Source organism: Staurois parvus, unplaced genomic scaffold (assembly GCF_062004578.1).
Source record: "Staurois parvus isolate SC_StPar_1 unplaced genomic scaffold, SC_StPar_1.0 ptg000422l, whole genome shotgun sequence".
NCBI classification, from domain to species: domain Eukaryota; kingdom Metazoa; phylum Chordata; class Amphibia; order Anura; family Ranidae; genus Staurois; species Staurois parvus.
In genome coordinates, this window is record NW_028318218.1 from 4,742,176 (window position 1) to 4,766,774 (window position 24,599).

General features: G+C 39.1%; 1 protein-coding gene across 3 annotated transcripts in view; it reads left to right on the forward strand.

Moving 5' to 3' along the window:
• DYNC2H1 (dynein cytoplasmic 2 heavy chain 1) overlaps positions 1-24,599 on the forward strand; it is a 597,118-nt gene that overhangs the window by 552,856 nt on the left and 19,663 nt on the right. For all 3 annotated transcript variants that reach the window (XM_089687276.1, XM_089687277.1, XM_089687278.1), the window contains one exon: positions 19,384-19,493. In XM_089687276.1, the coding sequence (XP_089543402.1) occupies positions 19,384-19,493 (110 nt within the window). The remainder of the gene's footprint in view (positions 1-19,383; positions 19,494-24,599) is intronic.

A 24,599-nucleotide genomic window follows, 5' to 3' on the forward strand; every position in this document is an offset into this window, starting at 1 on the left:
TTTTCTTTTGTGTGCATCATAGCCCTTTTCTGTTCCAAAATAAAAAAAAAAAAAATCTTTTTTTTTGGAAAGAATTTGGTATTTCTTTTTAGTTTTGCACATTAAACAAATCTCAGTGTATACAATGTTTTCTTGGTCCTTTTTTCCATTGTAATATGTAAATACTGAGTGCATTGTGGCTACATGAAACAATATTTGAATTTTCCATTATGCATCTTTTTCCTTATTTATAGTTCCAGTTGCCTGCGCTGTGTCAAGATGTACTCTGTGTTTATATAAACCCAATATTTACTTGGCATGGCACTAATAAAACGCGAGCCTAAGCCAGGATATTAAATTATGCACCTTATTATGTCCACACTGAAAGTTTCTCTATGATTATATTTGTGCTGTTTGCACAGAGCGGACTTACATTATTCTTAATAGTGGACTCTGCTTAGAAAATGTTAGAAAGCATTCCATATCAGAGTATGTTTTCAGTGATTAAGCTGTGATCGGTAGTAGGAGCTCCATGCTCAGTAGACTTTACCCAGCATATAAAAAACATTTTGTACAATCACGGTATGTTTTTTGTTTAAGTGACAGGTGAAAATGTTATGGGCTTTTTGTACAGTGATAATGGCCATTTTGAGCTTTGTATCCCCCCTTCCTCAGTTCACCACCCACCCAGTGTATGTATATATATATATATATATATATATATATATATATATATTTATTTATTTTTTTTAGAATTCCTAATATGCTGCATGGCTGTTCCTTCTTATCCATCCTGTAGAGGTTGATGGGTCGTGAGTACTACTAAACAATAACTATGTAGCGTCACCAATCATTAGCGTGTTACATTTGGGTCCTCCAAGCTGCTCTCTCTCCTTATCACTCCCACAACTCACTCTGAAGTCCCTGCTTATCTGATACAGAAGGGAAAAAGGTTTAGCAGATACCATCCTTTGGTAAGCACTCCCCTTTGGTTCTCTGGTTTGCTTGTCTCTGGTTTCAAACCAGCATCAATGTAAAGGCTTGCACTTTAACAGTCACAGCATGTCTGAGTACGGAAGCATGTAACTCAAAAATCTTCATGGTGTATTACTTTTTACTAAACATTGTAAGACAAAATACAGCTTGGAGGGATCTGTGTGTGTTTGTTGATCCAGGGACCAAAAGGCTATTCTTCGACGTGCTTGTTGACTCACCTGTATGGTGGTCCAGTGTATCCATTGAATTAGTGTTGGAACAACCATATCTGTGCAGATACATAGTGATTAATTGTGATCTGCCCAGGAGGGGTGTATAGAAGATGCAGTCATTTTCTATGTGGATTTTAAGCACAGTGTTTGAAAACTTGGATCCTGAATGACGCAGAGAAGAAAGTTCATGTGACACTGTTGCCGCCCCCATTTTGTCTTCGACACACAATTACCTGGCTTTCACCTATGTTATGCTGCTTATTCAGTCTGCTTTTTGAGACTATTAAGCTGTTAAAGCATTATTAAACCCAAAAACAAAAATGTTATATATTGTAGCTTACCAAACCTTACATGTAGTTGAATACATTTGTTTTTCTTTTTCTTTTTTTGTAGGCTGTTTTCCTTTATTTTTACCTAGTGATCCATCCAGTAACCCACTTCATGTCTTAGCTTGTCTCTGCTCTTGACAGAAGAGCGACAGAGACACCTTTCGACAGCTGCATTGTCAGTTTGGAAAGATTAGATGTTAGATACACTAGCAGATTTAGATGGAGTTAACTGACAAATCAAATCCAAACTCCAGCTAACACTTTTAAGCAGTTACAGACTTTTTTCTTTTGTGATAAAGGTTTTAATTAAATTAATTACAGATGACCATTGTAAGCACCCCTGCCAGTGGTGAATGGTTTGTCTCAACCCTCTAACTGTCACTTTTGCTGAACAGCTTGGTCTGTTGAGAAACAACAATTACAGGCTAGATTAACAGGTGAATAGAAAAAAAGAAAGCAAATGCAGCCAACACACCGAGATGTGGTAAGCTGCAATATATAAAATTTTTGTTTTTGGGTTTTATACCATTTTAAAGCTCAGGTCCACTAAAATCGGATAGAATGACAAAGGTTTAGAATGTTTCATAGAGCTCCCGAATGGACGTGCAGTGAGAGAGGCTCCGTCCATCCGCCAGAGCAATCGCGGCACACCCAGACCCCAGGGATTTTAAACCCCACAGTGACCTGCATAAGAGGTGCCCGAACCTCACCAGCTATGCTCCGCAAGAGGAAAACCCTGGGGCAGCCGGGGAAACTGACACAATTCTTCCCTGCCATCACAGCAGGGATTCAAGATGGCGCCGGCGGCAGCACCATAAGAGACAGCAGACAGGAGGGGGACTACACAGCCCAGCAGAAAGACCACAGGCTGCAATACCCGCTGTATCCAGGGGACCTGGTGAGTTGTCTCCCCCTCTGTCCCCTACCACAAGCAGCCCGGCCAAGTCTAGACCCAGACTAGACCCTGAACAACAGCCTGCATATCAGGCCCTCAGCCATCCAACACCTCAGACACACACAGACCTCCCTGTCATAGAGGCATTCCCGGCAGCAGACCAACCCATAATTGAGATATGCATGAAGAATATGTTGTTATCGCTCAGGCAAACCCTGCATAACGATTTATCATCATCTTTAGTACAAATCACCAACGTGGTCAAACAACAAGAACACAGATTACAACATATTGAATCCAAAATGGGCGGTATCATTACAGCGCACAATGATTTGACTGACGCACATACATATCATACGTCGGACATCAAACAAATCAATCTGAAACTAGCTGATCTAGAAGATCGATCAAGACGTAACAATATCAAGTTCAGGGGTATCCCTGAAAGCATCACTAATGAAGCATTGCTACCCTATATACAACAGTATATATAGCTCCTCATTCCATCTATCTCCGACCTAGAGCATGCTATAGACCGAGCCCACAGAGTACCTAAACCCTCATTAATGTTGGCATCCATCCCAAGAGATGTTCTAACCCAGATTCACTTCTATCATATAAAAGAAAAAGTTATGTCGGCGGCCAAAAATACATCTGCACTCCCGCCATCACATGCAAATATCCAGTTATTCGCAGACCTCTCCAAGACCACGCTACTTAACCGCAAAAAGATGATTTCCATTACTAAAGCCCTACGAAATCACAGCACAGCATATCAGTGGGGTTTTCCCACAAAGCTAACCGTAAAACAGCACGGTAAAGTCTTTACCATCAAAAACCTCAAAGCGGGCCTAGACCTGCTCAAAGCTTGGAAAATAATCCCGAGGACGCACAACAACCCACACCTACCAACTTCCAGAATATGGAGGCTGAATAAGCCTATTGCAACTCACCTCCGCTACAACACCAATGCACCACCTCAAAGTTGTCATCCCACCTCACTAATCTCTGGCGATCGGCCATGTTAAGAAAGTTTTATGTTACAAGGAAATGTTTGGCATGACCTTCTTTACGGTCAAAGCCTGTTCAAACCCCCCATACCTGAAGTAGCAAGTCAAGCTACTCAGACCACTTGCATTTTACGCAAGTTTTTTTTTTACCATCTTCCTTACCACCTCTTTCCTCGGCACCACCAGTCGTTCAATCTCGCCTTAATATCTACTTGACCTCGACGAATTTTCGTGGAACTCCCACCTTAATCCAGAATGTTTCATAGACTTTTAATGTTCATTGTGTCATCATTTCAGGTTTTCTTCTTTCAGGTATAAAATGTCTGTTTCTCAGATGAGGAGCTATCCCCTTCTTTCCTTTCTGCAGCTGTTCACTTACAAAAAGTAAGTGAAATCAACCTCACGGGGACACAGACAGCAATGAAAACCCAACAGTTTGTAAACCTCCCTGTTTTTTTGTATTGCTGACTGTGTCCTATGTAGGAGATTTCCTTTCATTTCCTGCCACCAGCAGTTTGCTTAGTGCTTTACAATCTAAAGGGAAACAGTAGTTACATTACAATAAAATACAAAAAAGTTAAGAGGGCTCTGCTGATAAGAGCTTACAATCTAATAGGGTGGGGGAAATGAAACAAAAGGTTATAGATGTGGGTATGAGCTGATTTAAGAGTTAAATGTTCAGTTAGTTGGAGGAGTGATAGGCTTCCCTGAAGAGATGAGTTTTCAGGGATAGCCTAAAGGTGGCCAGAGTATGAGATATCTGGACAGATTGAGGTACAGAGTTCTAGAGGATGGGAGAGGCTCTGGAGAAGTCCTGGAGACAAGCAGGTTGGAGGAGACAAGAGAACTTGAGAGCAGGTGGCCTTGGGAGGAACAGAAAGGATGGTTTGGGTGATATAGCTTGGGGCAGAGTTGCGGATGGCTTTGTATGTTTGTTTTTGTTAGTATTTTTAGTTTAATTCACTGGACAATGCCCAAACAATAGAGGGATTGACAGAGAGCGATGGCAGACACTGAGTGGTTGGTAAGTTAGATGAGTCTGGCAGAAGTGTTAATAATAGAATGAGAAGGGGATAACCAATGGAGAGGTAGACCTATGAGAAGGGAATTGCAATAGTCAAGGTGAGAGATAACAAGGGAGTGAATTAGTAGTTTGGTGGTTTTATTAGTTAAAAAGGGGCAAATTTTAGAGATGTTTCAGAGGTGAAGACTACAAGCTTTTGAAAGCGTTTGAATTTGGGGCCAAAAGGACAGGTCAGAATCTAGGATTACACCTAGTACCCTGGTGTGGGGGGAAGGACTGATAGTTGTATTATTGGTCTTGATGGAAAAGTGATGGAGGAGGGCACTAGTGGGGAGGAATATTACCAGCTCGATTTTAGAGAGATTTAGTTTGGGAAAGTGGTGTGACATCCATGTTGGTAAGTCAGTAATTATGAGAGGAGAGCAGAATCTTGAACGCCAAGGAAGTAAAAAAAAGGTTTTGACTGTATTTGGACTGTAAGACTTTGGACTGTATGTTAGAGACGCTAGCCATTTGATGTGATTAATTGCCTCCCCAGCCCAATCTGATACCTTTTTTTTTTATAATGCTATAATGAAATGAAATGGAAACATTGTAAATAATTATGGACACATTTTTGCAAATTTTGTCTCTGCTTTGACTGTAGAAGTGCAGGTGCATGTATGAAATAAAGTGATAAGTTACCTAGTGCATCACTCTACAGTGCACAATTGTTAGTGTACCATGGTGTCCTTTTATGAAGCAGAGATCAGCGGCAATCCTGAGGATCGTTGCTGATCTCTGACCATTAGTGGTTTAAGAAACAGAGATGATCAGTAGAGAACATGTTCTCCACTGATCATCTCAGCACACAGATGGCCAGTATATGAAGGAGCGATGTCAGCCCTTCACTGGCGATCTGTGTTCTCCCTCCAGATTCTCCAGCCCAGAGCTGGAGAATTGGAGGAACCGCAAACGAGTAAATGATGTTTGACTGATCTCTTACTGTAATCTCGTGAGATTATAGTAAAAGCAGCCATTTTCCAGTGTTCAAAGCATTTGTAGGTCACTTCTCTTTCATTCTGAGAAGTGATCTACACCGCTTCAGAAAACGGCATTCAGAGGAGAACTTTCTCTGAGAATGCCGGAGAACTGAGCAGCGGTCATTTACCACTGCATGATAAAAGGACACCCATGTGTATATGTAGTAAGGGGCAGTGCAATGCTCCTTTACAGCTCATCTCACGGTTTACTTTTTAGTTTTCTTTTTTACTTTTGTAACTTTATTGGAAGGGTCACAAAATTACATTCAAGTCTCTGCACAGGAGCATATTGCGAAGTGCTGCGATTCTGTGACGTGCTGCCGTAAAATTACCTGCAATGTAAGGCAGCACACACCAACACAGTGCATTGATATGAACAGGCCTATAAAAGGCAAGACTTTTGCCTTGTCCTTGCATTCTGCCTGCATTGGGCAATGCTGCACAAAGGGTCCGGTGTTATTAGAAATACAAGTGTTAAAAGTATACAAATATATGTTTTTGACTTATCTAATATTAATATAAATATTAGAGTTGTTTCCAGAATTGTAATATAATAGCCAATCTAAAAAACAACAATTATTTAACAAGTTAATACAATAAAAAGATCAATGGTAAATGGGAGTAAAATATATAAATAAAAATACACTAAAACCTTTGCAATTGTAAAATAGGTAAAGCTAAAAGAAATGGTTGGGCAGTGAAAATGCAAAGGAAGGGGGCCCATCCTTTCATCTAGCCAGCTTAGCTTACTACCTCATAATGGCTTTAGCTAGTGATAGGTCAAGCTTCAGTTTATAAATACATGACTCTACCATACTGGATATGATTAAAGGACTGAAATCATTATATTGGAACAGCTGGAGCTCAGTATTTCATTTACTTGCAAAGTAGAACTGTGGTTGAGACAAGTTCTTGCAAATGACAAGTCTTGGCTCACACTGACATGTTTACAGTGTTGTAGTGTTCCGTCTCCTGCATGGTGGCTGCTCCATCACAGAAAAGACTGCAGCCCGGGCTCCAGAAGTGAGACATCTTATTTGCTACAACCTGCAGTGCAGCTTTGGAGTCCCAGAAAATCTGAGATAATTCCTTGTTGAACTCACAGTTTATTCCTTCAAATAAATGTGCTAAAATAGAAGCTGAAAACATGGCAGCTGTGCTAAGAAAATCAATAAAGTGCATTTTGGAAAGAAACACCATAGGAATAGAAAACATAAAAGTAAAAAATAGACATCAACTGCAATTGTTTTAAGAGGCCGGCTGATGCTGACAACAAGGATGCTTATGAAAGTATATGATTTGAAATGAAATTTCAGCATGTAAATTGCTGTACTTCATGTATATTTTAGACTGGCTGCACACCTATGCATTTGTAGTAATGTGTTTTACAGAAGATATTTAGCTTTACCCCCAAAATGCCAAGTAGAGGGCCAAATACTAGGCCCCCTGCCTCTGATATTTTCTCCAGTACTGACATACAGTGCCTTGTTCTGCACTTTGTGTTAATGTGTATGCATATACAGTTGCAAGAAAAAATATGTGAACCCCTTGGGATTACGTGGAGTTTTGCATGAATTGGGCATAAAATGTGCTCTGAACGTCATCTAAGTCACAACAATAGAAGAACACAGTCTGCTGAACATAATACTACACAAACATTAGATGTTGCCATAGTTTAATTGCACATAACATGTAAACATTCACACTGCAGGGAGGAAAAAGTATGTGAGGCCCTAGCTTAATGACTTCTCCCAGAGCTAATTGGAGCCAGGAGTGAGCCAACCTTGACTCCAATCAGTGTGATGATATTGGATGTGTTGCTGACAGCTGTCCTGCCCTTAAAAAACACACACCTGTTTTGGGTTTACTGGTTTCAAGAAGCACTGCCTGATGTGAACCATGCCTCGCAGAAAAGAGCTCTCAGAAGACCTACGATCAAGAATTGTTGACTTGCATGAAGCTGGAAAGGGTTACAAAAGTATCTCCAAAAGCCTTGATGTTCATGTCTCCACGGTAACACAGACTGTCTACAAATGGAGAAAGTTTAGCACTGTTGCTACTCTCCCTAGGCGTGGTCTTCCTGTAAAAATGACTGCAAGAGCACAGCGCAGAATGCTGCATGAGGTAAAGAAGAATCCCAGAGTGTCAGCTAAAGATCTACAGAAATCTCTGGCACATGCTAACATTTTTGTTGACACATCTACAATAAGGAAAACATTAAACAAGAATGGAGTACATGGGAGGACACCACGGAGGAAGCCATTGCTGTCCAAAAAGAATACTGCAGCACGTTTGAAGTTTGCAAAAGAGCACCTGGATGTTCCACAGCACTACTGGCAAAATATACTGTGGACAGATGAAACCAAGATTGAGGTGTTTGGGAAGAACACACAACACTATGTGTGGAGAAAAAAAGGCACAGCACACCAACATCAAAACCTCATCCCCACTGTAAAACATGGCGGAGGGAGCATCATGGTTTGGGGCTGCTTTGCTGCCTCAGGGCCTGGACGGATTGTTGTCATTGATGGGAAAATGAATTCCAGAGTTTATCAAGACATTTTGCAGGAAAACGTACGACCATCTGTCCGCCAACTGAAGCTCCGCAGAGGATGGGTGATGCAACAGGACAATGACCCAAAGCATACAAGTAATTCCACAAAACAATGGCTGCAACAGCACAGAATACGCCTTCTGGAGTGGCCCAGTCAGAGTCCTGACCTCAACCCGATTGAAATGCTGTGGCATGACCTTAAGAGAGCAATTCACACGAGACATCCCAAGAATATTGCTACACTGAAACAGTTTTGTGAAGAGGAGTGGTCCAAAATTACTCCAGATTGTTGTGCAGGTCTGATCTGCAACTACAGGAAACGTTTGGTTGAGGTTATTGTTGCCAAAGGAGGGTCCACCAGTTATTAAGTCCAAAGGTTCACATACTTTTTCCTCCCTGCACTGTGAATGTTTACATGTTATGTGCAATTAAACCATGGCAACATATAATGTTTGTGTAGTATTATGTTCAGCAGACTGTGTTCTTCTGTTATTGTGACTTAGATGACGTTCAGAGCACATTTTATGCCCAATTCATGCAAAACTCCATGTAATCCCAAGGGGTTCACATACTTTTTCTTGGAACAGTACATGTGTAGAAGTCTTCTAGTTGCCAGTGTTGCAATATTCAGCTGTATACAAGCGTATGTGCATACATTACTGAACTCAAATGTAAAACTTTCTTTTTTTTTGTATTGTACTTATCGCTGTATTACTGATCTTTATACAGCTGTTGGCGTTGTTCAATAGACAATAATACACCTGTGTTCAAGTCGGTAATAATTTTACCCCGTATTCCAGAGGCCAAGTAAGGGTTTCTGTCATAAAAAAAAAACCAAATTGTTCTATAATAGCCACATTTTCCTCCATTCTTTCAAAGGTGAACTAATTTAAAATTACGTGTATTGCAAAAAAAAAAAAAGAAAAGGTGTATTTAAAGGGTAACTCCAGCTTTTGCACCATGTTACACCCTAAATACGAGGGTATAGATATTTTCAGATATTGATGCAGAAGTCAGCCATGGCACAGTTAGTAGGGAGTTCATATGCATTGAACTGCAAAGAAAGGGAGATTTCAAATAAATAATCATTTTCAAATCACATAGTGTGAAGCTATTAATATGACTGATTATAAATGGATGAACAGTCTTCTTTGAAATGATTATAGTTGGTAATGCATATAAAAATGCAGATTGTGTTCTGTGTGATCAGAGATTGCTGGCAGTGGCCACCAACTCTTGTGCTTTAATTGGCTGTCTCAGAATGGACTCTGAATATCTAAGATGCAAAGCTCTTCCATCGCTTATTAAAAGCAACCTCACAGGGATCTACAATCAGTCCAGCAAGCAATTAATTTTAAAACAAAACCTGAGATGTGCGCTTGAACTTAAAATAGTTCTCACCTCCCCTGAGTTCTTAATTACTTGAATGCTGTGATCGCTGTTTTGACAGGTCGATGAGGAGCTGGCGTTATGCTACTTTGACAGCAATCAGTCTTCCTGGATTAAATGTGAACCTTCTCCAGAGATATACATTTGTATCGCACAGCTGGATTTTAGGCTAAATATAGCAATTATTTTTGTTTTTATTTTATTTGCAATGCTAATTAGGGCTGTTTAGCCTTAAAGTAGATGTAAACCATAACTGATTGACACATAGGGGAAGATTTGCTAAAATTGGAGAGTGCAAAACCTGTTACAGCTCTGCATAGAAACTGATCAGCTTCCAGGTTTTATTGTCAAAGTTTAATTGAACAAGCTGACGTTTAAGCTGATTGGCTACCATGCACAGCTACGTTAGATTCTGAGTGCTCCAGTTTTAGTAAATCTCCCCCTTATTTTGCAAAAGCCCTGTGTGTCATAAACAATTGCCATATTTTTTCTAACTAAAGTTTTTTTTTTTCATCCTTTGCTGCATCTCTGTGAGCTTGATCTCCTGAAACCTTTTTGCTTTGACCTCCTGGCTGCATTCACTCAATCGATGGCTGCATGGTTTCGTGATGGTGACAACACCTACTTATTGTGTATTAAATGGCTACTTGTAGTCTCCATTGGAAGCCCAGCTGACTTTTGAGTTCATATTAACCTAGTACAGTTTTTATGAGATTTTAGTGATTGGATTTACATATACTTTAACCACTTGCCGTCCGCCTGCTGTTTATAAACAGCAGGGCGGTTGCAGTCCAGGGGCGGGTTGCCGTTCATAAACGGCACCCGCCTTTTCTAGCTGTGCGCGCTCCCTGGCAGCTCCGCGATCCGGTGCCTGCTGTGTCCTCCGGACACAGTGAAACACCGATCGTCGGACGGGACCTCTGTACGAGGTCCCGATCATGTGATCACTGATTGGCGAATCAGTGATCACATGCAAAGTAGTAAGCAAGATGTCACTTGTGACATCATTGCTTACTACGTGTGAAATCTGTGAATGATCACAGAGGTCACATGGTACAAGGCTATTCACAACAGCCTTGTACCATGTGACAAGCTGTGACCAATCACAGCTCACTCAGTACTTCTCAATGACTGCAAGAATGCAGACAGAGAGAAAGAGAAATGATTGCTTTTACATCCTATATGGGTGTAAAAGCAATCAGTGTAAAAAAAAAAAAAAAATCTTCATCACCCCCCACAAGTAGTACAGTGTCACCATGTTGACACTGTACTGCTAGGGTGACAGTATGTAAAAAAAAAATAATATAAAAAAAAAAATAAAAATGTAAAAAAAAATGTTTAAAAATTATAATTTTTGGTTATAAACTAATTTGGATTATTTTTTTTTTACTAAAAAAATAACGGAATAAATTTTGGCCAAGATTTATGATGAGATATTATTTATTTGCAAAATTTTATAAAAAAAAACAAACACTTTTTTTCCAAATTTTTGGACTTTTTCATTTACATAGTAAAAAAAATAAAAATCCCAGCGGTGAATAAATAACACCAAAATAAAGCTTTATCTGTCTCAAAAAAATGGTAAAAAATTCATATGGGTACAGTAATGCATGACTGCGCAATTGTCATTCAAAGTGTGATACTGCTGAAAGCTGAAAATTGCCCTGGACAGGAAGGGGGTAAAAGTGTCTGGACAGGAAGTGGTTAAAGACAATTTCTACCAATTAGATAATTCTGATTTTGAGTGGAATAGAGTTTGATTGCCCATTGAGTCTCTATTGATGGAGAGATCACTCCCAATGCCAAGATGGCCTTTCAGGATGTGATTGACTTTAAGCAGAGTTGTCACTAAGGGAATGATTTTTATATTCCAGTGGAGAGTCCACTAGAAAGCATGTGGCCACATAAATGCTTCATCACCTGCCCTCTAATACTGTTGATTTTCCGAGGCGGATATAAGCCAGTGTTAGCTTGAGTGATAAATTGTCTGTCATAGCATTGTCAAATGGGCAGTTTAAAATATTATTGGGCCACACTTGTCCAGTAGCTGTGCGTAAGTGTAGTAAAATACATGCTGAAATAAATATATATGTGTTACTATCTGTATGTGGATTTATGTTTGTAAGCTAACATTTTAATGGGATTACAATCAACTTGATCCCAAGAAGCCACTTGACCTTTGTAGGATCAGGATTAATTTACTTAAGGAATAAAATCTGTTCACTTAGAAAAGTGTTTGTTCACTTTGCAATGTGAAAATTGGTAAATAGGGTAAACAACTGCACTACTTTAACTGGTAATTGCACAATCATGCAACGCAGTACCCAAACTAAATTTATATAATTTTTTCACACAAATAGAGCTTTATTTTGGTGGTATATGATCACAACTGAGTTTTTTTATTACACAAACATAAAAAATATCTAAAACTTGGAAAAAAATCTGATACATTCCAAAAAATCCAATTTCTTTATAAATTTAGGCCATAATGTATTCTGCTGCATGTCTTTGGTAAAAAAAATCATAAGTGTATATTAATTGATTTGTATGAAAGGTATAGCATCTGCAAACTATCGTCTGGCACATTTTTCTGGCTGAAAACTGTTTTACTTTTGACTGCTGGTGCTTTGTAGTTGTTTTATTTTTTCTTTAGGTCTTGCTAGAAGCTTTCACTTTTTTAAATCACTTTTTCTGTCACTTTTTAAATATTTTTTTTCTTCCTTTCCTTGCCTTCCTTCAGTCTGCTAATTAAGGGGAGGGGTTAATTGGTCACAGGTGCTCCAGGTACTATATAACTTTCTGTAGCGCACACATTTGTGCCTGGCACATTTTGCTGGCTGATAGCTAAAAAGAGTGGGAAATTTGGTGGAGAGTGAAACAGTTTTACTTTTGACTGCTGGTGATTCCAGGTGCTTGTAGTTGTTTTATTTTCTTATTTGGCTTTTGCTAGAAGCTTTTAATTTTTTAAATCACCTTCTCTGTCACTTTTTAAATAGCATTTTTTTTTCTTCCTTTCCTTGCCTTCCTTCAGTCTGATAATTAAGGGGAGGGGATTAATTGGTCACAGGTGCTCCAAGTACCATATAACTTTCTGTAGAGCTCATTCTTGAGCTTGCTTGTATTTTGCTTGCCAGACCTTTGACTAAGTGGACATTTGATCAAGTGGAGTTAAAAAAACGGAGTTTATAACAGGCGTCTACTAACCTGTGACAACTGATATTTCCTATTAGTATTATTAATATTGTAACTGGGATATGAGTGCTAGCAGGGTTGAAGGTTTTGTGCAGAGGCTCCTTAAGAATCAATTTAAAGAACAAGACTGCAAGTTGAAGGGAAGGACCTCCAAGGTGATATTCTCAGAAATATTACCTGTGCCTTGCACAACTCAGGAAAGACGGGGAGATTAGAGAACTCAATGCATGGCTAAACACCTGGTGTAAGAGGGAAGGATTTGAGTTTCTAGAGCAGTGGGCTGACTTTTCATTGGGGTGCAACCTAAATGTTAGAGATGGTTTGCACATAAATGGAAGGGGGTCTGCTGTGCTGGTGGAGAGGTTTATGGGGAGGCTGGAGGAGTATTTAAACTAGGATCGAGGGGGGAGGGAGAATTAGATTATAATGGGGTAGACAGATCAGACAGGGGTCAATCCTTATTGGTGGGTGGAATGGGGAAAGATGGTGGGAGGGCTATGGCAGATGATAAGAAGGTTCCCATGTTACAAACAACCATTGGAATTGGTACCATTTGTATGAAAATAAAAAATATGCAAAATACGTGTGCACAGGGTGTCAATGTATTAAAGTGTTTGTTTACCAATGCCAGAAGTCTGCCAAGCAAAATAGGTGAGTTGGAAGCTTTGGTGCATGAACAGAACTATGATTTAATTGGTATTGCAGAATCTTGGCTTAATTCTCAACATTACTGGGCCATTAATATTCCTGGCTATGTTCTCTTTCGGAAAGACAGGGTAAAAAGAAAAGGTGGTGGTGGCTGTCTCTATGTGAGAAGTGATCTCTGAGTGAGTGTGAAAGAGGACATAGTTGATGGAGAGTGTGATGAGGCTTAAGCATTATGGGTGGAACTGCTCATGGGAGTGCGTACTACAAAGGTAATCATTGGAGTTTGTTATAGGCCTCCCAGTGTTAATGAGGAGATGGAGACTCAGCTCCTTGCACAGATTGAAAGGGCTGGGACAGTGATAATAATGGGAGATTTTAACTACCAGGAAATTGAATGGAGTAATGGTACTGCAGGAACAGTTAAAGGGCATAAATTTAAAAACCTACTACAGGACAATTTTATGGTACAGTTCATTGAGGCCCCAACCAGGAATGATGCTCTGCTGGACCTGTTAATCTCAAACCATGCAGAGCTTATTACGATTATCTAGATAAAAGAACATCTGGGTAGCAGTGACCATAACATGATTTAATTTGTTAGCTGTAAACATCAAGCATATACGGGAAAAATAAAAACACAACTTTAAGAGAGCTAATTTTCCAAGGCTGAGAGCTGCTCTCCAAGACTTAAACTGGGAGGGAATATTGGCATCGATGAACACAGCACAGAAATGGGAGTTCTTCAAAAAGACTGTATGTGAACACACTGCAAATATATTCCCATGGGCAACAAGTTTAAAAGGCTAAAAATCAGACCTGTGTGGCTTACGGCCAAAGTTAAAAAGCTATAGATAATAAGAAAAGAGCTTTTATTCAATATAAACATGAAGGAACGCTATCATCATTTAAACATTACAAAGAATATAAAAGAATGTGCAAAAAGGAAATAAAGGCCGTAAAAATTGAACACGAATGACAGATTGCAAAAGATAGCAGGACAAACCCAAAAAAATTCTTCTAAAATATTAATAGTAAAAAAGGTCTGGTCCCAGCATGTAGGCCCTTTACAAAATAATCTAGAGTGGGTGACTGGGGACAAAGAGAAGGCAAATTTATTAAATACCTTCTTCAGCTCTGTGTATACAAAGGAGCATGGGGGAGCTCTTGTCCATATTGGGCATGGTATTGACACAGCTCCAGATGATTCACATTGGCTCACAATTGATATGATCCAGAATTATTTAGACAGAATAAAGCACCTGGACCGGATGGCATACACCCACGGGTCCTTAAAGAATTGAACTCATTTCAAAGCAATTGTTTCTAATTTTTAGAGACTCTTTAATGATTGGCATAGTACCACTGGATTGGCATAAGTCCAATGTGGTGCCTATATTTAAAAAGGGGTAAAAATATTTACCAAGTAATTATAGACCTGTTCGTTTAACTTCTATAGTTGGGAAGATACTGGAGAGTTTAATAAAAGACCACATAGATAAGTTATTGCTGGAAAAAATGTATTTTAAGCAACAGACAGCATGGATTCATGAAATACAGAAGTTGTTAAACAAATCTAATTTCTTTTTATGAGGGGGTGAGCAAAACCTTGGACAGTGCGGTGGCGGTGGACTTGGTATACTTGGATTTTGCAAAAGCGTTTGACACAGTTCCCCACACATGGCTAATCTGTAAGGTAAAGTCTACAGGCTTGGAAAAATCTGTATGGAAATGGATAGAAAACTGGCTAAAAGCTCGTATTCAGAGAGTAGTGGTTAATGATTCATACTCTGAATGGTCTAGGGTTGTCAGTGGTGTACCCCAAAGTTCAGTGTTGGGACCCTTACTGTTTAATATATTTATAAATCCTATAGGGTCTGGGATTAAAAATACCATTTCAGTCTTTGCAGATGACACCAAGCTGTGCAGTGGAATAACATCCTTACAGGATGTCTTCAGACTTTCAAGCCAAACTCAATGCACTGTTTAATTGGACAACTATGTGGCAAATGAGGTTTAATGTTGATAAATGTAAGGTTATGCACTTGGGAGCTAAGAATATGCATGCATCTTACATACTAGGGGGGTACAACTGGGGGAATCAATGGTGGAGAAGGATCTGGGAGTTCTGGTAGACCACAAGCTTAATAATGGCATGCAATGCCAAGCTGCGGTTTCTAAAGCAAGCAAAACCCTCTCTTGTATTAAAAGAGGTATAGACTCTAGAGAGAGAGATATCATATTACCCCGGTACAAATCATTAGTAAGACCTCATCTGGAATATACAGTTCAATTTTGGGCACCAATTCGCCTAAAGAACATTGGGGAACTGGAGAAAGTACAAAGAAGGGCAACCAAACTGATAAGAGGCATGGAGGAGCTCAGCTATGAGGAAAGATTAGAGGAACTAAATTTATTCTCTTTTGAGAAGAGGAGATTAAGGGGGGATATGATCAGCATGTATAAATATATCAGTGGTTCATATAGTGAACTCGGGGTAGAGTTATTCACAGAGAACAAGGGGGCACTCTTTACGTCTGGAGGAAAAGAAATGTAATCTCCAAACATTGAAAGGGTTCTTCACAGTAAGAGCTGTGAAAATGTGGAATAGACTTCCTCAAGAGTTAGTTCTGGCCAGTTCAATGGATTGCTTTAAAAAAGGCCTGGATTCTTTCTTAGATACACAGAATATAACTGGTTGCTAACATTTACAGTTAAAGTTGATCCAGGGAATGTCCGATTGCCTTTCAGGGGATCAGGAAGGAGTTTTTTCCTCTGCAGGAGCAAATTGTATCATGCTTTGCTGGGTTTTTTTTGCCTTCCTCTGGATCAACTGTGGGTATAGGATTATAACTTTTTTGGTTGAACTGGATGGACTTTTGTCTTTTTTCAGCCATGCTAACTATGTAACTGTATATATACTGGAATTTACTAAGCTATAGACACTATACCAGTAATGGCAGTGATCAGCAACTTATAGTGTGACTGTGATAGTGTGGTGGGCAATCTGGCGCCAACTGCCACTGGCTGGGATTTACACTGACACTGACGTCACAAGTGACACTAATACAGTGATCAATGTTAATACTATACACTGTACTAATGACAATGGCTGGGTGACAGGGTTGATAAGAAGGGCAATAAAGGGGTTAATTGTGTGTAATATGTGCTGCTTTTTCTCAAAGGATGCAGCGTTCTTTTCTCCTTGAACTCAGAAACAGCCAGATCAGTGTTCTGTGCATTATGTAAACACAGAACTCTGTGCTGTGATTGGCCACAGCCAACCAGCAGGTATACAGACAAAATGATTAACTGTTTTCTGCTGACAAACTCAGATCAGCAGGGTGCGCGCACATGTGTGCCCAAAAACGAGGTAGCACACCACAACGTACGGGTACGATACTGTGCCACCCACCAGCAGTAAATTTACTTTTGGTATGTGGCAAGTGGTTAATTAAAGTGATTGTAAAGATAAAAATATTTTCTTGTTAAAATAACAAACATGCCATACTTACCTGTTTTATGCAATGGTATTGTACAGAGCATCCCTGATCCTTCTCTTCTGGGGTCCCCCTCCAGTGCTCCTTGCTCCATCCCCCTTTCTTGGCACTCATGTGGGCCCAATCCTGAGCCAAGCTCTGTGTGTCCATTGACACACACAGTGCAGCTCGGACCCGCCCCGTGATTCCTCCTCAGAGGCTGTGATTAACAGCAGCATGTCCAGTGAGGTGGGAGCGAGAGGAGAGAGCCGTTGCTCTCGGGCACAGTGCTGGATCGAGAACTACTACATCCACATAATTGACATTCAGTCCTATTTAGCTTAAAGTATATCTAAAAAATTTTTTTTTTTAAATTTGGATAGAGTTGAGAAGACTTAAAACCTGTGTTTTATTTTTATTGCTTTCTGTGTACTTTTGGATTGGGAAGTCCAACAAACCATATAGATGTGATAATGAGTTGTCCACAAAGTTTGGGTGATAGTAGATGAGTGTATATAGGAACTATATATAAAAATACACATTCCTGAAACCCTTCTTTACAAGATTCCACCATTCTCGAGGGAGCATTTATTGATTCTGTCTCACAGCCACACAAAATGCTAAGCAGCAGCAGTGAAACAGGTTTGTGACAGATATATTATACTTTGGCAGCTTAATTTATAAATTCCCCTTCAGGTGGAAAATAGCACTGCAGTAGAATAAAACCTGCCTCTGACCACACACACATGCAGTGTAATTTGTATTTAAACATGTTACTACTACAGTATGTTAGTTAAATGTGCTGCCCAGTGTCTCTTTAATGACATAGGATTTCAAAGACGTGCCACTAACACCCCAGCCATCAAATTGACTGTAGAGTATTAATCTGTGTAGTCCTCATCAAGCAGAGAGCTGGATACTTGCTCGTTTTGGTTACCCCCTGGAAGGATTTAGCATAGGATTTGAGTGGATATCAAGTGGATCCCCCATTCAAATTATTTTTTCTGCTCCGTTCATTGAAGGACACAGCTGGATCTTGAGATCATACAGTGAAGGAAATAAGTGTTTGATCCCCTGCTGATTTTGAAATTATCAGTCTAAAAATCGACTGGTAGGTGTATTGTAACACTGAGAGACAGAATAGCAACAAAAAATTCAAAAGAAATGCATGTCTAACAAATTATGCACTGATTTCCATGTTCATGAGGGAAATAAGTATTTGTTCCCCTATCATTCAGCAGGATTTCTGGCTACCAGGTGTCTTTCATACAGGTAACAAGCTGAGATTAGAAGCGGTGAGATTAGAGCAATGCTGAAAATATAACCTCTTCAAATGTATTGTGCTTCATTGATACCATGGGAAATCTGTCTGTCCATGGAGGTTCTGCATATATCTAAAGGCCATATGCGCACATCTAAAGGCCATATGCGCATACAAAATAGAAACAAAAAATAGAGCACACTAGATCCTGCAGATAAAAACACCTTTTAATGTATGGAAAGTGGTAAAATTGCAAGTGACTTGATCATAGCATATAATCAGGAATAACCATTCCATCAATAAACCAGGTCACGTTAACAGATTCTGAAGACACTCTTATTAAGCAGCTTGCAAAAGGAGATAGGTTAGCAGAGGTGGTTAACCTCCATTCTGATGAAGGAAAGTGGGCTTCGCAACATGCTAGTGGAGGTACTATACCCATTCAGGATACAACTTTAGTCCTCTATTTGCACACTTCAGGGATGTTTTTTATATATTCCTTCTCCATGGTTCTTTCAGTCTCCACTTCAGTTGTTATCATTACTATTAACATCTCTCCTTTCACCAACATACGTAGCAGGAGTGCTTTTGGCATCTCTTGGTGTGACCTGGGTTACCAGTAGAATGCATTAAGAGGGCTCAGTCCTTTGAGCCCAATCACATGGGTAGGCAGCTGCCCCTCCCTCTTTTAATTAAAAAAAGTGTATATATATATATACACACACACACTGTTCCTTTAAATTTTAAAGAGTTTGGGCAGGAAAACAAGTAGCACGTGACCTGGGAGAAAATTCCAGAAGGTCACATGACAGTGGAGCTTATTAGACAAAGGAGCTCAGTAGGTGGGAGATTGCCAGCTGGTCAGTGTCAGTGCAATGAGCCCCCCCCCCTTTTTTTTGTCGCAAGGCACATTATGTGGTATTGTCATCCTTTACGTTTAAAGTGGGGACCGTTGTTATATTTATTCAGTTTGAGCTCGAGTCCTTAACGACTGAGCTGTTTGATTGTTATTTGATAAGAGAAGTATAAACGTGATTATTAATTAATTATTTATAGTATTTGTTATTTATTTATTTAAACCAATGAAGTGCCGAGGCCAAAATTTTGCCATTAAAGTTTATGTGTGTGTATTTATTTAAATAGTTATATATGATAGTTATATATTGGGTATTCGGGAGAGGGAGAAAAGGTGCGGCCTGCATTCCCATGGGTATTCCTGATGATATAACCTAAACATATCACTTTAGTGTAAGTGCAATTTTACCTTTTTGTTTATCATTGAGGTGTTTTTATTTGCTTGATCCAGTGCCCTCTGTTTTACGTTTTTATTTTGGAATTGTAATCAATATAGATTTTCTTCCTGCATTTTAATTTTTTGTTTTGCTATTTGAAACAGAATTGGGTGGAGAAAGCAGAAAAACAGAATCTTTTATCAGACACCCTAGACCTGTCAGAAATTTTTCATCCGGATACATTCCTGAATGCTTTACGACAGGAAACAGCAAGGTAAATCTATACATTATATGTATGTCTGCATTTGTTTAATGAATGTTAAGGAGATCTCCAGAGAAGATATGGAGGTTAGTAACGTGAAAACTCATATTATCTTGTGTCTGATTTTTGTTATTGCATGTAGCAATTTGTAAAAAAAAAAAAAAAAGTAAAGTTTTTGGCCTGTAGCAAATAAAGTATTCCTGCAAAGAGTATTTTGGGTTATTTCAAACCACTACAAACTATTCGCTAATGAACCCTCCCTGTGCAAACTACCAGTTTCATGACAGGTGCTGCTACATCTCTTTTTTTTTATAATTCAAATATTTATTAATTTTCCATTTCAATTACATTTCATCATCACAATATAAATATATATATATATATAAAATATATTCTATAATATTATATTAACCAACATTTCTACTTTATATACTCTATGCAACCTTTTCCCCCCTTCTCCACCCCCCACCCTATGTCCCCTCTGCCTATTCTATCTTTTCTCTACGTCTTCTTATATCAGCAAGTGGAATTTTTCTGTTGTTATCTTTATTCTTTCCTACACCTCATATATAATCTGGCTTTTTCCCAGTTCTCCCATTTCCCATGATAAACCTCCATCTTATCTTCTTGGGTATGGCACAGCCTTTCCATCTTTTTAATCTGCTCAACTCTTTCAATCCAGTCCTCTTCCTTTGGTGCCTCTATTTGCCTCCAGAACTTGGGTATCAGGGCTTTTGCAGCATTTATATAGTTCCATATCCCTGATTTTTTATATTTATTTACCGTTATATCCGTGATGTGCAAAATACATACTTCTGGATCTAGATTTATATCTATTTCTGTCAATTTTCTTATTAAGTGGATTATTGTTGTCCAGAATATCTGGATTTTTGGGCATCCCCACCATATATGGTATATTGTGCCTATTTCTCCACATCCCCTCCAACACAGCGGTGTACTCTCTCCACACATCTTATTTTCTACTACTGGTGAAATGTGCCATCTTGTCAAACACTTATAGTTCATTTCTACTTCTCTCATAGAGACGTTTTCGTGAGTTAATCTATACATTCTCCTCTGCTTTTCCTCATCTATCACAACTCCCATATCCATTTCCCATTTTGTTAAATATGTTGGTTTCGTGTTTGTGTCTAGTTCAGTGAGTATTTTATAAATTCTAGCAATCCCGTGTTTCCCATCACCTTGTGTTCCCAATGTCTTTTCAAACAAGTTCCAATTGTCTCTTGTCCTTAAAGGTCTTGGCAAACTTCCGACAAAACACCTCAATTGGAAATACCGCCATTCGTCTAATTTAGTGAAAATCTCTCCCTCTTTTTTTTTCAATTCGCCATATGCTCCTATTTCATCTCCCACCAAGATATCTCCTAATTGCACCTTATCTTTTTTAAACCACTTCCCTCCTATTTCTTCTCTACCTGGGGGGAAAAACTCTGTATTTTTTAGTGGAATCAGTGTAGAATTAAAAGTCCATTTCATACTTCTGTGTAAGTTATCCCAAATCTTTAAAACATTCAAAGTGTATGTATTTACCTTGTCATTTAAACCCCTATACTGTGTTGGTACCCATATCATTCTTCCCAAGTCTATTCCGCTGAGTTCATTCTCTATTCTCACCCAGCTTTTTTTATTATTAAATATCCAATCTATGGTTCTTGCCAGTATTACCGCTTTGTAGTATCTTTTAAAGTCTGGGAGCCCTAAACCCCCTCTTTCTTTCCTCCTACTTAGCAGTTCGTATGACAGTCTTGGTTTTTTATTCCTCCATATGTATCTTGTTATCAATTTCTTAATTATTTTAAAGAAAATCTCTGGGAGTTTAATTGGGATCATTTGATATCTATATATGATTTTTGGTACTATTACCATTTTTACCAGATTAATACGGCCCATCCATGTCGGGGTTCCTCCCTCCAATCTTTTTAATTCATCTCTAATCTCATTTATCAGTGTAATATAGTTTAGTTTATATAGATGTTTATGTGAGGCTGTGAGTTTTACTCCTAGATATTTTATATCTCTATCTTTCCATTTAAAGGGAAATTCTTTTTGTATCCTTTCTTTTTCGTTTTTTAAGATGTTTATATTTAGAATCTCCGTTTTTGTTGGATTTATCTTTAAATTTGATAGTTCTCCGTACTCCTTTAGTGACTTCATTAAGTTTGGAAGTGTTATCCTGGGGTTTCCTACATAGAACAACAAGTCGTCTGCGAAGGCAGCAACTTTATGTTCCGTATCTCCTATTCGGATTCCCTTTACGTCTCTATTCAGTCTTATTGTTGATAGTAGAGGTTCTAGAGATATAACATACAGCAATGGGGATAATGGGCATCCCTGTCTTGTTCCGTTTGACATCTCAATGGGTTCTGACCTCTCCCCATTTACCCCAATGACCACCGAGGGGTATCTGTACAGCTTTCCTATCCATTCTCTCATCCTAGGCCCGATTCCCAAAGCTTCCAGAGTATCCATCATGAATCTCCAATTTACCCTATCAAACGCTTTTTCAGCATCTATAGACAGTAGTACCGCCGGTTCTTTTCCCTTTTTACTCTTTTGGATTAGCATCAATGATCGTACCCCATTATCTTTTCCTTCCCTCCCTGGAACAAAGCCCACCTGATCCTCATGTATCCATCCAGGCATTAGCTCTTTCAATCTGTTTGCTAGGACCTTTGCGTACAACTTAGTGTCTGTGTTCAGTAGTGAAATAGGTCTATAGCTAGAACACTGAGAGGGATCTTTTCCCTCTTTCTGAATGAGCACGAGTTGGGCTTGTAATGATTCTCTTCTTACTTCCATCTCTCCACCTAGTGCATTCATGTAGTTTTTGAGTTTTGGTACTAAGATTTCACTGAATTTTTTATAGTATCTCACTGTATAACCATCTGGGCCTGGGCTTTTCCCCGACACTGTCCCCTTTAATGCTAGTTTTATTTCTTCCTGTGAGATATCTGCGTCTAGGGAGTTTAGTTGGTCCTCACTTAATTTTAATAACCTAGCCATTTCCAAATATTTCTTTCTTTTCTGGTTTTTCTCACTGTCTATAGTTTCTGAACTTTCCGAGGGGCTTATATTATACAGTTTCCTGTAATATTCTATGAAGGCTTTGGTGATATCTTTATTTGAGTGTTTCATGTTTCCTTTAGCATCTTTTATTTTTTCTATATAATTTCTATTTTTCTTTTTCCTCAGGGCTCTCATCAGATACTTTCCAGGTCTTTCTCCCCATCTATATCTCTCACTTAGAACTCTATTATATACTTTTCTCCTCTCCTCTTCTATCATTTCTTTCAGTTCTTCCTTCTGTTTTTTTAACTTCAGCTCTATTTCTTTTGTTATTCTATTCTTATGTATTTGTTCTAATTTATCTATTTCTTCTAAGAGCTCATTCATTTTCTCCCTTCTTTCTTTTTTCTTTCTAGCCCCAATCGCCATTAATATTCCTCTTATATAAGCTTTGTGAGCCTCCCACACTGTGGCTGTTGACACCTCCCCTGTCTCATTCTCCTTAAAAAAGCGTTCGATCTCCTCCCCTATTTTCTGAGCTATTTCCCTTTCCACTAAAAGTGTCTCATTCAATTTCCATCCCAGCCCTCCGCTTTTCCTTCTCCCCCATTCCATTTTCATAGTAACTGGAGCGTGGTCTGATAAAGTTATTGTCTCTATATCTACCTGGGTCAGATGGTCGATTAATTGATGTTCTATTAATATATAATCTAATCTTGAATATCTCTTGTGCATATTTGAGAAAAAAGTATAATCTCTATCTTGCGTGTGTGTAATTCTCCAGGCATCTACCAGTTGACTTATGTGTAATTCTTTTTTCAATAATTTCAGGGCCTTACTTCCTTCTGTCTTTATATGGGAGGTGGCATCCCTTTGTGGGTCCATACAGAAGTTAAAATCCCCTGCCAGGATCAAACGTCCTTTTTTAAAGTCCATCAACTTCCTCAACACCTTTTTCAGATACTCCTCCGGTTTTTTATTAGGGCAGTAGATGTTGGCCAGTGTACACTCGATCTCCTGTAACTTGCCCCTTAAGAACAAAAATCTCCCATCTGGGTCTGTTTTTCTATCTTCCAACTCAAACCTAACGTTCTTTGCCAGGCCTATTGCTACCCCTTTTGCTCTTTTAACCGGGGAATCTGCATAGTACCATGTTGGGTATTTTTTAGACCTCAGTCTAACATTTGAGCTTATCTCAAGATGTGTCTCCTGTAAAAATATCACTGAGGCTTCTCTATGATGTAATTCTTTAAATAATCTATATCTTTTCCCGGGACAGTTCAACCCATTTATGTTATATGTTATAAACTGAATCTCTTCCATCTTCCTTAAATTTCCTCTTTTCTCCTCCATCTATATTTTTTATTTCTCTCTCCTTCTCCCTTCTCACTTGTTTTTATATCATCTTTTATTTTGCAGAGAAAACAACCTCCCTCTCCCATTTCCCACCCTGCCAACCTTCCAACCCCCTCCCTCCCCCCCATTTCCCACCCTGCCAACCTTCCAACCCCCTCCCTCCCCCCTCCCCTCCCCCCTCTTTTTAGGCCTAACATTTGCCTACTAATCATTTATGGATTAAAAATCCACCTTTGATTTGATCCTTGGGCTAAAACTCCGTCCATGGACGACTTTCCCCTTGACTAACCTCCCCATAACCTCCCAAGCCCCACCTGGATATTATCACCGGCAGAAAAGAGAGAGAGAGAAAAAAAATGAAAAAAAAGAAGAAAAAATCCATAACAAAGGCAATAGAGTGGGGGTAGGTGGCGAGAGGAGAAGAAGGAGATAAAAAAAAAAAAAAAAAAAAAAAAAACACACACCTCTCTCTTCCTCCATCCCTCTCGCCCCCTCCACCTCCTCCCCCTCACAAATTGCCAGTCCTCTTTTCTCTTCGCTCTACTTTCTCATCGTTCTTCTTCCCAGCCAGGGATTTCCATTCTTTGAATTTTTAAACTGTCACAAAAATTTTTCATATCTTCTGGAAACCTAAGGTATGCTGTAGTCCCATTTTTCCATCCTATTAGGCTTTCGGGAGTCCCCCATCTATATTGCACCTTTTGTTCTTTCAACCTTTTCAATAGGGGTCTCAAA